Below are 15,741 nucleotides of genomic sequence, written 5' to 3'. Positions count from 1 at the left end.
AGTCACCCTCACTGCCAAAACGGAGCCAGCCAGGTGTGGCCATGTGTTCCAGCCCATCCTGTGCAGTCTAATGTGTTCCTTAGAAACAGTAGCCACTGTGGAATTTGGTTTGCTAGTATTTTGAAGATTTTTGCATCTGTATTCATCAGGGATACTGTCCTGTATTTTTATTTCTTTCTTGTTTTTTTTTTTTTTTTTTCTTAGTGTCTTAATCTGGCTTTGGTATCAGGGCAATGCTATCCTCATAGATGAGTTTAGAAATTGTCCCTCCTTTTTAATTTTTTAGAAGCATTGAGAAGGATGGGTGTTACTTGTTCTTTAAACGTTTGGTAGACTTCAACCACGAAGCCATCTGGTCCTGGGTTTTTCTTTGTTGGGAGATTTTTTATTTTGATTCATTCTCCTTACTTGTCTTCTGTCTGCTCCAATTTTCTATTTCTTCATTATTCAGTCTTGGGAGGTTGTATCTTTCTAGGAATTTATCCAGTTCTTCTAGGTTATTGGTTGTACACCAATTTGTTGGTATATAATTGTTCCTAGTCTCTTATGATCCTATGTATTTCTGTGTTATCACTTGTCATGTTTCCCAGTTTATTTATAATTTTATTTATTTGAGTCTTCTCTTATTTTTCCCAGGTTGGTCTAGCTAAAGTTTTGTCAGTTTTGTTTACCTTTAAACAGAGAAACTCAGTTTCTTTTTTTTATAATTAAAATTTTGTTTTCAATTACAGTTGACATATAATATTATATTAGTTTCAGGGGTACAACATAGTGATTAGGCATTTATATATCTATGAAGTAATCACCCCGATAAATCCAGTACCCATCTGACACCACGCATAGTTATTACAATATTATTGACTATATTCCCTATACTGTACTTTACATCCTCGGGACTGTTTTTATAATTGGCGATTTGTACTTCTTTATTCCTTTCCCTTTTTCAGCCATCTCCTCATTGCCCCACCCCTGAATCTGAGAACCATCAAAATGTTCTCTGTATCTATGAATTTCTTTCTGTTTTGTTTGTCCATTTATTTTGATGTTTACATTCAACATGTAAGTGAAATCATATTGTATTTGTCTTTCTCTGTCTGACGTGTTTCACGTAGCATAATACCCTCTAGGTCTATCCATTTTGTTGCTAATGGTAAGATTTAATTCTTTTTTTATGGCCAAGTAATATCCTATTGTATAGATGTACCACCTCTTCTTTATCCAGTTGTCTATTGATGGACACTTAGGTTGCTCCCATGTCTTGGCTATTGTAAATAATGCTGCAGTGAACCCAGCGGTGTATATGTCTTTTTGAACTAGTGTTTTGAGTTTCTTTGGATAAATACTCAAGTGGAATTGCTGGGTCATATGGTACTTGTGTTTTTATTTTTTTGAGGAACCTCCATACTGTTTTCCATAGCGGCTGCACCAATCTGCAATCCCACCAACAGTGCATGAGGGTTCCCTTTTCTCCACATCCTCGCCAGCAGTTGTTTTTTTGTTGATTTATTGATGATGGCCATACTGAGAGGTGTGAGGTGATATCTCATTGTGGTTTTAGTTTGCGTTTCCCTGATGATTAGTGATGTTGACCATCTTTTTATATGTCTGTTGGCCATCTGTGTGTTTTCTTTGGTGAAATGTCCATTCAGGTTCTCTGCCCAATTTTAAATCTGATTTTTTTTTTTTTTTTTTTTTTTTTTTTGGCACTGAGTTATATTAGTTCCTTATATATTTTGGAAATTAACCCCTTATCAGATGTTTTATTTGAGAATATCTCCTTCCATTCAGTGGGTTGTCTTTTCATTTTGTTGATGGATTCTTTCACTGTACAAAAACTTTTTAGTTTGATGTAGTCCCATTTGTTTATATTTTCTTTTGTTACCCTTGCCTGAGGAGACATAGCCGACAAAGTATTGCTAAGAGCGACGTCAAAGAGTTTACTGCCAATGTTTTTCTCTACAACATTTATGGTTTCAGGCTTTACATTTAAGTCTTTCATCCATTTTGAGTTTATTCTTGTATATGGTGTAAGAAAGTGATCCAGTTTCATTTTGTTGCATGTGTCTGTCCAGTTTTCTCTACACGATTTATTCAAGAGACTGTCTTTACACCACTGTATTTTCTTGCCTTTTTTGTCATAGATTGATTGACCATAAAGGGGTGGGTTTATTTCTGGGCTCTGTATTCTGTTCCATTGATCTATGTGTCTGTGTTCTGTGGGAAAGGCTTTTGTTTCCAAAGCAAGTGTGAGGCTGAGAGACGCAGGAAAGCTTGTGTTACCTGACTCTGCTCACCTCACCCCCACCCCACCATGTGCCCTATGAGGGTGGAGTTTGTGGTTTTCTGACTGTTGGGCTCTAGTGAGCCAGGGCTCCGGTTACCCTGTGTGGTATCCTTAGCATCTGATTCTCCCTGGACCACGGGGAGATCTGTGAGATGTTGCAGGCATGGGGCAACAGCTGGGGCTGTGGTCCTTTCTAAATGATCAGCAATTGAGCGTTTGGTGGGGCATTCAGCCCTGGCTTGGGGCAGCATGACTGCATGTGTGGAAGTGTGTGCTGCACTGGCCCTGCCTTCTGATTTTCTAGGCTGTGGGAGTGGGAACTTGTGAGCATGTGGCATGCTCTCTCTTGAAACATTCTACTTCCTTCTGGAGGGTTATCTTTTCTGTAAGAATTCAGTAGTAACTACACACAGACACACACACGCACGCACGCACACACGTGCGCAAACACACACACACACACACACACACACACACACACACATACACAGATAAGCCCATTGCCTGAGGTGAGGGAAGGGGCAGAGATATCCGAGGTGGGCAAGCTAGTGCCTTCTCTCTGGAGACCTGGATTTACCCTCTGTAAACCTTCACAAACAGGGCTCGCTAATGTCATTCCTTGCCCAGATAGTGTTTGCCAAGGCCAACCCCTTCGGGACAGTCAGCAGTCAGTTCTACAGAGGAGAAAATGGGGTGTAATTCTTTTGGAACCAAGTGCGTGAACATGCACTCCACGGCGAAGGCCAGCGTGGGGCAGATGACAGGTGCTGAAGCTGCTCGTGCTGTGTTGTTAGTGGAAGACTTGTGCGGTGTCTTTGGCCAGCCCTCTTGATGCTGAGGGGCTTTGGTGGCGCAGCTTTCTACCATGCATTGCCAGTCGTTTCTCGAAGCGACAACTTTGTTGGCAAAATCATTGCTGTGGAAGAGGGAAATTTTAGGTCGTTTCTAGGGGTGACTTTATGGTCCCACCAACCGTCTGAGGGGCTACGACCAAGTCCTTACTACAGCTTGGCCTTGAGGTTTGGAATGGAGTGTCTACTCCAGTATCTTCTAGAGGAAATTGTTCTGTGCTTTTAAAATAGCTGTAAGCCAAGGGCAAGCCTCTCTTCTTCCCTTCCCTTCCCTTCCTTTCCTCCCCCACCTCCGCTCCCCTTTCCCCTTCCCCTCCTCCTCCTTTTTCTTCTTGTTTCTTTTTTTTTTTTTTAATTGTGGTGAAGGGCATACTCTTCTAAAATTCCCAGTCATGTCTGGGACTTCAGCTACAGGTGCCAAAAGACACAGTAGGTTCTGGCTCTAGTCAGAACCCCTGATCCCTAAGAAATTCATAGCCAACCTTGTGCATCGGTCATAGACAAAGATGGGAGTGGGCGGGGAAGGTGGGGGCCCATGTAAGTCTCTGTGGCTAAATGGAGATAGATTCTGGAAACTAAGACATTCTAGCTTACTAAGGGATAAGATCGAACATCCCAGAACGGCAGGAGTCACTTGTACGTAACACAGGTTTCTTGGAGACACCCACTGCTGTTGAAAGGACAGGGAAGATTCCTCTGAGAAAGTGATTATGTTTTAGTTTTGAAATGTAAATATTCTGCTGGATTCTACTTGCAGGTTCTCAGAGCTTTTTTTCCTTTTTTTATTGTGATAAAATACACATAGATTTACCATTTTAGCCATTTGTAAGTGTACAATTCAGTGACTTTAGGACATTCACAATGTTGTACAACCATCACCACTGTCCATCTCCAGACCTTTTTCATCAACCTAAACAGAAACTCTATACACATTAAACAATAACTCCCCAGACCCCCTGGCAACCATCACTCAGCTTTCTGTCTCTGAATTTGACTCATCTGGGTATCACATGTAAGTGGAATCATGTATTTGTCCGTTTGTGTCTGGCTTATTTCATGTAGTGCAATATCCTCGTGGTTCATCCATGATGTAGCATGTGTCAGAACGTCCTTCCTTTTCAAGGCTGAATAATCTTCCATCGGATGTATAGCCCACATTTTGTTCATCCATTCATCTGTCGGTGAACACTTGGGTTCCTTCCACTTTTTGGCTGTTGTTAATAAAGCTGTTAGGAACTCGGGTGTACAAGTATCTGTTTGAGTCCCTGCTTTCAATTCCATTTGTGCCTTTAATATAAGAACTGGCAAGATTTGAGAAGCAGGACGAAGATGGCCATAAATTTAGTTCTCGGTGACAATAAGTGGCAACTGGCAACCTGACAGTGCTCTAGAGGTTTTCTTGTCTTACAAACCTAATTAAATTAAAAACCCAATTGGCCAAACTCACATGCTCTTAAGCCAGACAATTTTTCCAAAAGTTCATTAGCTGCAAACTTGGGAGCTCCACCAGCAGATGGAACTTTTTTCTCTCAATTTTTCAGTAATTGGACAGGAAAGGTCTTTCAAGCTTTAGACCTCAAATGGAAGAGTTTATCTTTCTTGCCAATGTGTCAGTTTTAATGCCATTGATAAAAATATACAAAAATCAACCTTTTCAGTTTTCTGATGCAATGACATTAACATTTCAGTGTCATTAAACCTCAACTCTCAGGAGCCACACAGGTTTTAGGGAAAAGTTTCTGACTTAACGTTTCAATTGCTCCCCATTTCTTCAGTTTCTTATTTCAGTTACAATAAGTTACAGCCTTAGAGGAACACATTGAGCTCTTCTGTATTTTCAGGTTGTGCAAAATGAGATAAACATATTCAATAAAATCCAGCTAAGATAAATGGCACTCCTGTGACAATTAGGGAACACTGTCCTGCAGAAGTTCACATAGCTCGTGCCCCAGACTTGTGTCAATCTGAGCCTTCAGAGGGGAAAAGATTGGACAATTGGCTTATCATTTATGCCCCCGAATCTTCTATGGGGAAACAGAAAAAACAAGACACCGGACCCTCTATATTTATTTGCATTAGTCACAGTTGCCTCTGCCCTCTCCAAAAAGCCCACGATTACACTGAATTTGGGCTATATGCCAGCAAATGTATGATTTATAATAAGCTTGGCTTTTGTAGCTTACACTCAGAAGGAGCCCTATTGTTGTCCAGTGCTTCCTTTTTATCTGTAGTAATTTTGAAATTACCTGATTTGAAAATGGACAGATACAGTGCTGGGAATGGAGTTGGTGAATCAATATTGACAGAGACCCAAATTTGTGATTGATCAGTGGTTAGTTTATCTCTGTGTCCCTTGCAGCGTGTCTGTGTGTGCGCATACATTCATACGTACACATTCATGTATTATTTATGCATTTACATTATTTTGTGTCTCACCTCCTCAGGACACGTGCTCCCCTTTATTCCCACAGATTCCTGGCCCTGATCCCAGTCTAAATGCTCAGCTTCTTCACCTAACACACCTGACATCTACCACCTTCACTGAACCTGGTTTTTCTCCACAGGTAGTTTCCCTCCCTTCTCTCTGTGGAGATTGCTTGTTTCTTCACAGCCCAGGGACCACTGGACACTTGGGCCCTCCATTGCTCCTTCCATCCTTGTGCAACACTTTTTTTCTTGAGGCTCCTGCCATCTTCTTAAATCCTCACTCTGTCTACTCTCCCTGATGCTGTCATCTGCCTACCTCCACGCCCCTCCACTATTCAGATGGCTTCCATCCTTGACTCTTTCTGTTCTCAAGTTCCGCTCTAGCCATCACCTTCTAATCTGTCCACCTTCATCTTCTGACCAGTGTGTCCTTCTCAGGCCCTTGACCTCCTCAACTTCGGTGCATGTCAGTCAAGTGTCCCTTGCATCCTGCCAACACAGGGAGCTACTCCTCTCTGCTGCCTGAGGTTTTCCACACCAGCATCTCACTCACTGAGGGTCTGTAGTCTTCCAGCTCTCTTTTGCTTTCACTGTGCCCAGTCTCCAAACTCATTTTCCAGTCTTTTCTTCAAATACTCGTTTCACGAATATTTCCTGAGCCATTTTCACTAGCTTCTGGGAATTTAGCAATAAGTAAAAAAGGACATGCACCCTGTCTTCATAGAACTTACAGTCCAGGAGAGGAGAGAGGAATTCATCAAATGATTGTACAAAGAAATGTAAAATTGCTGCTGTGCTAAGTGCTACAAACTACAGACACTGCTCATGGAGGACCTCCCTGAGTTAGGTGGGTGGGGAAGGAAGTGACAGTAGAACTAAGATCTGAAGGATGAATAGTCTCTCTGAGGGGAACCAAGTCTTCTAGGAGGAGGGATGTGCTTGTGCAAAGGCCCTGTGGTAGTGTGGGGGCAGGGCACATGTTGAATAAGAAGAACTGAAATTTCCCTTGACTGGAGTCGAGAGAGAGAGAGAGAGAGAGAGAGAGAGAGAGAGAGAGAGAGAGAGAGAGAATAAGATAAAGCCAGAGAGAAAGAAAAGAGCCTGAGTTTTCGGCACCTTGTAAGCTGTATCAGGAACATTTTTCTCCATACCAAAAGCCATGGAAAGTCATTTGAAGCAGTTGAAGGGGGTCCCTCTCTAATTTATATCATATATCTTAAAAATCCAATGAATTTTACACTGAGTATGGCTTTAAAGTATTGAATTTTTGGGAGAACCAGATTTAAATGCCCACAGATTCATAGGCATTTTTACCAAGGCTTCCTTACGTTTGAATGGTTTTACTCTTATCTAGAAGTCTCATAGATTTTATTTTAATGCTATAATTCTAAATACCAACTATTGAAATCACTTCTTTCTTTTTGCTTTATTTCATGACTAAATCTATACTTTTACCATTGTTTGGAGTCTTGGTGTCCAGTGAATCCACTTGCAGCATTTTTGTGTACGCACCTGCCTCAGTGACATGTAATGTGCCAGAATGGTAGACTGGAAACTTAAGGGGCCTTTGGATGTTTAAATGCCATTGTCAAAATATTGTTTTTATACTTACAAATCTCTTGTTATTTATGATAACCAAAAAATATGGGTTTTTTGGTGGCAAGATTATATCATTTTCCATTGAGAAGCATTAATGGTTGAGGAATGAGAAAAACATATTACTATACCTGCCAGATTGTGAAAAAAAGAAAACATCCTTCTCTTTTTCCTTTAAGAAACCACTTAGAGACTCAGAGTATGACCTTCTTGTGGTAAAAGCTACAGAAATGTGGGCTTTTCCGAGCATCACAGAGGCAGGAGACCAGGCGGCTGGGTCATGCCCCCCACTCGGTTCCCGGCAGCCATGGCAGAGCTGAGGCACAGACCCAGGACAGCGCTGGTCAGTGGCCCCTCTGGTTTGGTTTTGGTTTTGTTGGATGACATGCTGCATGAGCAACTGATTGCCCACTGGAAACATACACGATGGACCCAAGTGTTTATGGAGTTCCCACTCGTAATTTTAGGAAAGAAACAAGCCTCTCACCCAGATTAGTGACTCACTTTATTGTCATCATATTGAATTATAATTATGCACACATTGCATACAGTTGGCATAAAAGAGGGCTGCCTTTTTAAGCCCAAAGTTTTTAGTTATTTCACTGTATGCAGTAATCCATCAAGGTGCCCACCTGATAACCACCTGTTCCAATACCTGCATTTCAAGGACTGGGCAACTGGGCCCCAGAGACGTTAACTGATGTGCTCATGAGCCTACTGCTTCTTGGGGCAGAGCTGAGAGTCAAACCCAGGCAGGTGTCCTGACAGGGGTCCTGTGCTGTCTGTGCCACTTGTCTGTCATGATGTGCCTGGGGTCTGCCCTTCCCTGGAATACCCAGGTGGACCTGGCATATCAGGAGCTCTTCTTACCTCTTCCTTGGTTTCTGTTCTCACTTCCTCTTCCACTCTGGGAGTTTGCAGTGACGGTGCTGTTACTTTCTTCTCCCATCCTTCCTTGGACATTTCAGAAGTATCTGTTTATATGTGTAACACGGACCAAATTCACCGGGGACGCCTAAATAATTGAAACTTCTGGATTCCATGCTCATTGAAGGCAAAGATCAGGCCTGAGTTACTAGCTATTTTAGTTTTCTATTTCTCTGTCTCTCCCTCTGGACCTTGTGCCTAGGAGTTCAATAAATGTTTGTTGGAGTTAAGTTCACCAGACCAAACATTATCATTTGGATGTTGGAATGATGTTATCTCTCATGAACAAAATGTCCCCGGATTATTTTGCATCTATTATTTCGTGTCTACTTTTTTAAATATAGTAAATGTTATTGTATACAAATTATACCTCCATAAAAATAGTCATATGCCTTCGGGACCATGTATGGAAAATTGTCCCTTTTCGGAGGGGTTTTTGCTACCAGGAGCTCGCTAGGCCCTGATCAAACATGCAGAATTATTAATTAGTCATTTGTTCTGCTGGGAGCTGAGCAGAATGTGTAAAACCTGCTTGGGAGAGAATTAATTCATCTTCTTCTCTGTACTTTTTAGAGTACTTCTCACATGATTCTCAAGCCTGCAGGCCTCCTGCATATGTCCTAATGGGCTAATTGTTAAGGAGACATTTGTAAATTAATCTTTGACTTGAGCTAAGTGGTTTCCTCTAATGTCTTTAATTCAGAGATGCCCATTCTTGGCTCACATCAGATTCACTGGAGGAGTTTGTTAAAAATAGTCACCCAGCTTCCCCCTCTCCCCAAGCTCGAGATTCTCTGGTTGGTCCCAGAGTGGGATGAGGGCATCTCTGTTTTTTTTTAAGAAAAGCTCCTAAGGTGATCAGAGCTGGTGGGAACCCCCTATGTGGGTGGCTCCTTTCAGTCTGTGTCCAAAGACCCATGTAGCCTCACGTGTTGATTGAAAGCATTTAGGCCCAAACCCGGCAACACAAAACCAGCTTCTAGAACAGGCAATGTCTCTGAAGAGCCAACTTGCCTGATTCGTTTGCTTCACATCTGTGAGGACGGAGTCCCAGAGAGCAGTTTCTAGGCTCTCGGCCTCACGTGGAAAGGTGCTGGCTCGGGTAGTAGATGGCCATCAGCTGTGACTAGGTGGCCATCAGCTGTAACCAGTGAGCCATTGGCCACTAATATAACTGCTGTGGCTACGGTGGGGCGTTGGTTGGGTGGTAGAGAAGCGGACGGCAGATTGCAGCTAACAAGTGGGGTTAGCAAGCGTGGATGGCGGATTGCGGATCGTGTGGATCCTACTTCTTGTGTCTTGTCTGGCTGCCAGCGAGAGTGCCCCTGTTAGAGTACTGGCAGATGTTTGCTTTTGTGTCTTGACCAGCCGCCATCGAGACTATAGTGGTATGAATCCCCTATCTATGGCTCTGTGGGTGTTCCTTTTTGGCCTCACCATATCCTGTGTTGTTGTGTGGGGAGCGGGAGCTGAGACCCTGCATTGCAGCATTTCCCATCTCAGGTATTAACGCTTTTCTTGGCCTCATCTTACCAGGTCCTTGGGGCTTCCGTGCTCCTTACCCCTGGGCCTGTAGAAGCACATGGATGGACCCCCAGTGGCCTCCCCCCTTACTGACGGGCTTTGAGAAGAGACACATGTAGGAAGAAGGGACATTTTGAGAACGACGGTGATATTGACTAGAGCCCCTGTGGTTGCTCCCCTTCCTAACTCATTTTTCACTTAGGCGTGTTCCACCCAGGCAATGGCTATGTGTTGCCCATACCAGTGCTGTACAGTTGAGCACTGATCGCGTGATTGAGCAGAGGATTCATTTACATAAGGGTTACTCTCCAGAGGACTACATTGTATGACTCCCGGTGGATTTGTTTCTTTGGTTTTTCCTAGGGCCTTATAATGCATAGCAGAAGTGAAATAAATACTTAGATGATTATTTGGGGGCTCTCTATAACATAAGCATTACCATTTAGGCTAAAATGTAATCATTTTGTGTAGTCAAACTAAATGGTTTCTTATTTCGAGTAGGGGTCTCAGACAATGGGGGACTTGTCAAAGAGACAGAGATGAGAGATGACAGAGAGAGAGGACACGTCCTTTCCTAAGGCCTGTAGAAGATGAGTCTCTGTTGGGTTTCTGTTTTCACCGAGAAATCCAAAGCGTAGATTTATTTTCTTCAGCACCTGGATCCAGATCCAGGTTGACAATTTAATCAAGCCTGACATGATACGGAGGCATTTACCAAGTTTAAACATCACACACACAGTTGTTTCAATACTGAGAAACAGATCCTCTCCCCATCAGTCATTTCAGGCCTGGAGGCAGATGGGTGGGGGGACAGTTTGGCACTTGAGAGAAAGCCTTCCAGCTGAACCCAAGCGTAGGTCCCCTCAGCACAATCTTCAGTTCCCGGGAACTTGGGAAGTCATCTTCCTCCTGGATTTCTTCCCTCATCGTAAGCAGAGAGATGCTGATATTTGAGAGGAGAGCAGGATTCCTTCCCTCTGTCACTGGCTGATTTGCTTAAATGAGCTGCACGTTACTTCCCATCACAGGCCAGTTGGAGACAGCTGGGACAAATTAGTATCAGCTGTAATATTTTGACCACTCCAAGGCCGGGAAGTCATCGCCATCGCAGAAGAGGTCAGATTTGGAGCTCCTTTCAGAAGGATGTAGATGCCATTTGCAAGGACTTCCTGCATTTCTTTCCCTTTTCCTTTTCCTCCTCCTCTCCTTTCCCCTCCCCTGCTCTTTCCTCTCCCTTCCTCTTTTCTCCCAGCCTCTCCCCTCCCACATTTTCCTTCCTCTCCTCTCCAGTTTTTAATGGAATAAGCCTGACAGAAGCTCAGCATTCACACACACGCGCGCACAAACACACAGGCACACAAAGCCAAATTGACAGACCTTAGTCTTGGATCAGCTGTTTATGAATGAAGACAAGGTCCTTCCCCTCAGTTATGGCCACGCCCCTTCTCTGTGCAGCATTTTGGGAATGAGGTCAGGCCAGGATCTAACTGCTTATGTCTCAGAAATAGCACAGGTCAGAATTAATCTTAAGCTATTTGTTTTGCTGTCTCATTCAGATGATGGAAAAACAGAGGCCTGTTTATGTTTTTATTTGTTCGTCTTTGTGTATAACTTTGCAAGGGATGAATGAGCCTGTGTGAGGGGAAAGACTGAGGTGAGCTGCCAGGGGAATTAGCGCTGGGTGGATGGTAATTACAGACTGCAGGAGTCTCCTTGGATCCAACTGGGGCATGTTTTAGTCTTTAAAACAAAATGGAAGAATAAAATAGGCCCCAGTGGTGTATTAACATTTGCTTTCCTAAGGAGAATTTATCTGGCGCTATGAAACTGCATATTCCTCTTACAGTGTCCAGTTGTTTTAACTGTCGGTTTTCACATGTGTAGCTCATCGTCCCTCCTTAGTAGCTCCATGGAGTTTTGCAGTGTTTTAAATGAATATCCAGATTTCATTTTCTATCAGGCACTTTGGCACACGCACACAGTACAGATATGTGTATGTGACTCTCTCTCTCTCTCTCTCTCTCTCTCTCTCACACACACACACACACACACACACACACACACACACACAGCTTGGGTTTGCCTAGTCTGTAGATATTGGGATTCATTTCTATCCACTAACCAATGCCAGAGGGATGTTAATAGATACTCGGAGGAGACCGACACTTCTAACCCCCTTTAACCTGCAGTCCCTTTAAGATATGAGCATGTTGAAAAAGTATGTGTTGAGACCTGGCATTGTATGGGGTGGTGGTGTTTACCTTTTGTTCTCAAGCTTAATTATTGGCTCTTAAGGTAGCATCTTTTTAAATTTTTGACAAATGAGAGTGTTGAATGAGCCCAGAATCAGCCCAATCTGCTACATATTCCTTTGATGGACTTCAGTGTGACAGGTATCCTCTGAAGGAGATGCCAAACTGTCTTTTATATCAGTGGTGATTAATTTTGGGTAAAGAGTGTAAAGAAGAACAAGGATTGTCATCTAGCTGGCATGCCTGACTTGGCTGTCTGCACCTCAACGGTTTCCAAAATCCTTGAGAAGTATTATAATCCTCCCCCTCGCCCACACACAGATATTTGTACATGCAGCAAACTCATGTTTTTCAATTGATAGTTCTTGTACAGAAACAAAGTCAATGAGTGGTTGTCTAGGGTTGGGGAAGGGATGGGAAGTAACTGTTAATGGGCATGAGTGATCTTTCTGGGAGAATCAAAATGTTCAAATGTTCTGAAACTAGATTACTGGGATGGTTGCACAATTTGGTAAATTTGTTCAAAGTCATTAATGGAATTGTACGTTTCAAATGGTGAATTTTATGGTATGTAAATTTCCCGTCAGTAACGCTGTTATAAAATGATATTCCTGTATCTGCGTTCTCTTGGGGGCCTAAGTTACATATAGTAGAACCAATTTTTACCTGCTCGTTCCCCACTGAAGTGTGTTGACTTCAGTTGTAGAGCAGCTGGCCCCTGAGACAGCGGGGCCAGATCAAAACCCTGTGCCTCAGGCTGCCAGGGTCTGTCCTGACCCCTGGTGGCCGGCAGCGAGGTTGCTGCCCACGGCCAGGCAAGGAGCCAGTGTTGGGGAGCGAGGGGATGGGATTCCCAGGCAGGCATCAGAAGGCAGCGGGCACCATGTTTCTGAGCTGGGGCCACATGGGTCATAAAATGAAAAAGTAAGCCCCCCACTGGTCCGCTTTTAAGTGATGGCGTTTTTCTCTTCTTTTCCAGGTGGTCTTAGTTTTTGCTCTCAGCATTGGTGCACTTGTAATATACTTCATAGATTCGTCAAAGTAAGTATGCAAATCCATTGTCTTGCCCTCTTTGTTTTGTTTTGTTTTTAAACACAATCACGAGTCTGTACATTGATCAATTGATTTACTTTCACACCAACCTTTGCAAGAGCTTCCTAATGTGGACGACTTTTAGAGGAAGGCAGGGTTGTCTGGGCGGCTGTTCTGAATGGGAAAGCATCCGCTCACAAGGATGGCTGCCTAGGGTCTGCTGGTTAGAGGGAGGAGGGATATCTGAGGTCAAGCCTTGTTGCCGGGCACTGCTTATTTTAAAATAGCTATTTCCTGATGAAGTATTTCCACTGAAGATGTCAAGAGATTAAGAGAGTTTTGGTGTAAAATTGCAACCTCTGGGAGGGTTACAGTTCAACTGGTGAGGCTATGAGCCATTCTTGCCATGGTGGTACAGTCCTTTGGTTCTTAGGGTTTCTAATGCTTTAATCTTATTGGAGGTCAGTTAGAAAAAATGATGCTATCCTTTGTACCTGCCAACCAAATATTCAGCTGAAGCATCGCTTGCTGGTATTTCTTGACTTTTGAAGGTAAGGAGATGGGACGGATGAGTTCATGATGATTCCCACAGGTGGAGGACCATGGCCATCTGAGAATTTCTCGAGTAGACACTCATGCAGATCCTGGGGTACCAGCTGAGTGAACTGGTGCTTCAGGGTAAGCCTGGGGTGGGGTCTGTGCGACAGATGGTAAAGGCTGTGTAGGAGGCAGACGAGGTCACTGAGCAGAGCTGCTAGGTGGAGGCCAGTTCTGCTGTGGTCCTGCAGGTGTCACCCCTGGGTGCGTCCCTTGTTCTAAGCGTTCTATTGCAGTCTTGAAATTGACAGCATCTGGAGCTGAGCTGGTCCGACTGGCCTGTCTGTGGTGATATGAACTTGACAACTGGATGAGGGCCTTGAACTCTTTGCCGACATTGTTCACTGGGAGAGTGTTTTTAACTCCTTGAACTTGAGCCTTGGTAGAGCTGGATACTAGTTTGATCCCTGGAAACCGATTTGGTGTCCCTATTGGCACAGACTCTGTTGTATCTGAATTCTGAGTTTAGTGTTCTTTTTCTGTGGCTCAGGATGGTGACAATTTCATGCATGCTAAACTCTGAATTTCTCAGATGCTTCGGGTCACCAGCCAAAGGAGGCTGTGCATTTGGGTGTCAAGGTCAAAATGTCATCTCAGGGAAAATAAAGAAAAGACCTTTTTCAATCACCTGGGAATCAGCCACATCTGAGATCAATATCAGTTCCTTTAGCCCATCCCCAGGCACAAGGCTGGGCTGCCCTCACCCATCTCAGATGGAGGGTCCTTTAAAAGTCTTCCAGGCGACGGGATTCTGTACACTCCTCCATCAGCTCTTCCTGGCCAGGAAAGAGAAGAAGAGCTTTTTACATCTGGAAACCTCCAAGTGGTGTGTCATTGAAGGTAAGCCCCTTTTAAATGTCTACTCTCAATAACTCTGGATCATATTTGAATTGAACCAAGGATCTTCTCCAGCCCCCAGTTTTATTTTTCTGTTCTCTCCCTAGGAGTGTTCTCGCACCTCCTGGGGTGTGTACCCTGCTAACTTCCATGCCAGAGCTCAGGAAGTGGGTGCCAGCATGTAGTCTGTGTACCACAGACAGAACAAGCCCCACGTGGCGGTGAATGTGGGTCGGTTAGAAGGACGGATGCCCAGGTGCTTTCTTTCCCTTCCCTTCTTGCTCCTCTGTATCTCAGTTAAATAAAATGGTCTTATTAGGTGGATTTGAATTGTGTCCTTTTTTTACAGCGTCTACTGCGAGGCCGACTTTTGCTCTTAGATCCTGCTGTCCTTAGCTCCATGTGAGAGAATGGAAAGAGGCGGAACTCCCCAAGGCAAGAACCTCTTCCTGGGATGCCCTGTGCTACCTCAGTGCCCTTTGGATGTAGTTATGATTCTGTTAAGCCTTGAGGAAGCCGGCATTGGGGGTCCTTCCTGGTTCTGGTTCTGTTACGGACTTGCAAAGCATCTATTCCAAGAATGGCCCTTCCATCCTGTTCTCAGCTTTCCCCGGCCATAATGCCAAAAATCTTAGATCCACGGCTGTCCTCACCGCCCCCGCCCCGCCCTCCCAGAGACTGTCCCAATCTCCTAAACTTAGTCTTTCTTCTCTGTTACTAAGCTGTATGGTTTGGAATAGAGAGACTTGTACCTAAAAAGACCTTATGTTTGTTTGAGTATGCAGCCCTTTCTGCTTTTCATTTGCGTTACTTCTTTTGGTTCTGAAACCATAAAGTGGGGGTGACCTGATGAGCATAGTCTGCCAAGGAGTCTGCCATCCTTCTGGGGACAGCCACCAAGCATGCCCAGTTTAAATAAGGGGAAGAATTAAAGTAACCTTTATGGTAAGTCCATAGAGTCCCAGGGATTAAAAAAAAGCAAACAACAACCAAAAAAAACCTACTAGACAAACTATAATCAAGCAAAGCAAATAAGATAAAGTGAAGTTCTATAAATGCAAATAGAAAACAGGATGTAAATTCTTAAAATCCACCTTTTTCCTTCAAAACTGTCATCGGTTTAACACACTGGTGATTTTGCTGGCCATTTGGAAAGAAATAGGCATCTTGGAAAAAAGGCTTTAAGCTTCTCTTGGAAGGCATATAAAATCATCACCCTGGAAAAAAGTACCCAGTATTCTTCAGATGAATTTTAGTTAGTATTTATATCCTTCAAGTAAATAAAGAACTCAGACAATCTACAGGCTTTCCCTTGTGGGAGTCTAGTTGGGCAGACGTGGCCCGTGAAATGGCTTGTCTCGGTAAATTTGAACCAGAGCTGGCCTCCCCCACGGGTCGGATATACCTCAGCAGC

At 43.7% G+C, this 15,741-nt stretch overlaps 1 protein-coding gene across 38 annotated transcripts in view; it reads left to right on the top strand.

The window, feature by feature from the left end:
* The window catches only part of KCNMA1 (potassium calcium-activated channel subfamily M alpha 1), a 715,366-nt gene that overhangs the window by 338,803 nt on the left and 360,822 nt on the right, over positions 1-15,741 (top strand). For 36 of the 38 annotated variants that reach the window (XM_074339646.1, XM_074339645.1, XM_074339641.1 and 33 more), the window contains exon 3: positions 12,841-12,902. In XM_074339646.1, coding sequence (XP_074195747.1) covers positions 12,841-12,902 — 62 coding nt within the window. Of the gene's footprint in view, positions 1-12,840; positions 12,903-14,151; positions 14,331-14,434; positions 14,652-15,741 lie in introns of those variants that run through there. The other 2 variants (XM_074339664.1, XM_074339665.1) reach the window with 2 other exon arrangements.

This window comes from Rhinolophus sinicus, linkage group LG07, assembly GCF_036562045.2.
Source record: "Rhinolophus sinicus isolate RSC01 linkage group LG07, ASM3656204v1, whole genome shotgun sequence".
NCBI classification, from domain to species: domain Eukaryota; kingdom Metazoa; phylum Chordata; class Mammalia; order Chiroptera; family Rhinolophidae; genus Rhinolophus; species Rhinolophus sinicus.
The sequence above is the reverse complement of the archived record's forward strand: the minus strand, read 5'-3'. Positions and strand labels throughout refer to the sequence as shown.